Source organism: Myotis davidii, unplaced genomic scaffold (assembly GCF_000327345.1).
Source record: "Myotis davidii unplaced genomic scaffold, ASM32734v1 scaffold61, whole genome shotgun sequence".
NCBI lineage: Eukaryota > Metazoa > Chordata > Mammalia > Chiroptera > Vespertilionidae > Myotis > Myotis davidii.
Window position 1 is genome coordinate 859,105 of NW_006291729.1, and position 595 is coordinate 859,699.

Here is a 595-nt window from a genome sequence, read left to right on the forward strand (position 1 = left end):
ATTTTTAATATTTTAATTGGTTTCAGAGGAAGGGAGAGGGAGAGAGAGATGGGAACATCAATGATGAGAATCATTGATCTGCCTCCTGCACGCCCTCTATCGGGTATCAAGCCCGCAACCCGGGCATGTGCCCTGACCGGGAATCGAACCATGGCCTCCTGGTTCATAGGTTAATGCTCAACCCCTGAGCCACGCCGGCCGGGCCTGGTTGTTTGTAATTGTCACAAGTGAACGGTGTTGGCTGTTGGAATAGCGGCCTCAGTCGCTTAGGAGGCTGTTGGCTCGCTCCCAGGAACGCCAGGAAGGACTACATCACGGCCAAGTACATCGAGAGGAAGTACGCGCGGAAGAGGCACGCGGACGCCGCGGCCAAGCTGCACAGCCTGTGCGAGGCCGTCAAGACGAGGGACATCTTCGGGCTGCTCCAGGCCTACGCCGACGGCGTGGATCTCACGGAGAAGGTCCCCCTGGCCAACGGGCATGTAAGCGCGTGGCGAGGCCGGGAGCTGGAAATGCCGGCAGAGAGGGGCGTTCTCTGCGGGAGGGTGGTGGTCCTTTCCAGGGGAGCGTGAGCACCCCGTGGGCACTCGGGTGC

General features: G+C 60.2%; 1 protein-coding gene across 1 annotated transcript in view; it reads left to right on the top strand.

The window, feature by feature from the left end:
• ASAP2 (ArfGAP with SH3 domain, ankyrin repeat and PH domain 2) overlaps positions 1 to 595 on the top strand; it is an 87,830-nt gene that overhangs the window by 71,435 nt on the left and 15,800 nt on the right. The window contains exon 20 of the mRNA XM_015564939.1: positions 293 to 482. Coding sequence (XP_015420425.1) covers positions 293 to 482 — 190 coding nt within the window. The remainder of the gene's footprint in view (positions 1 to 292; positions 483 to 595) is intronic.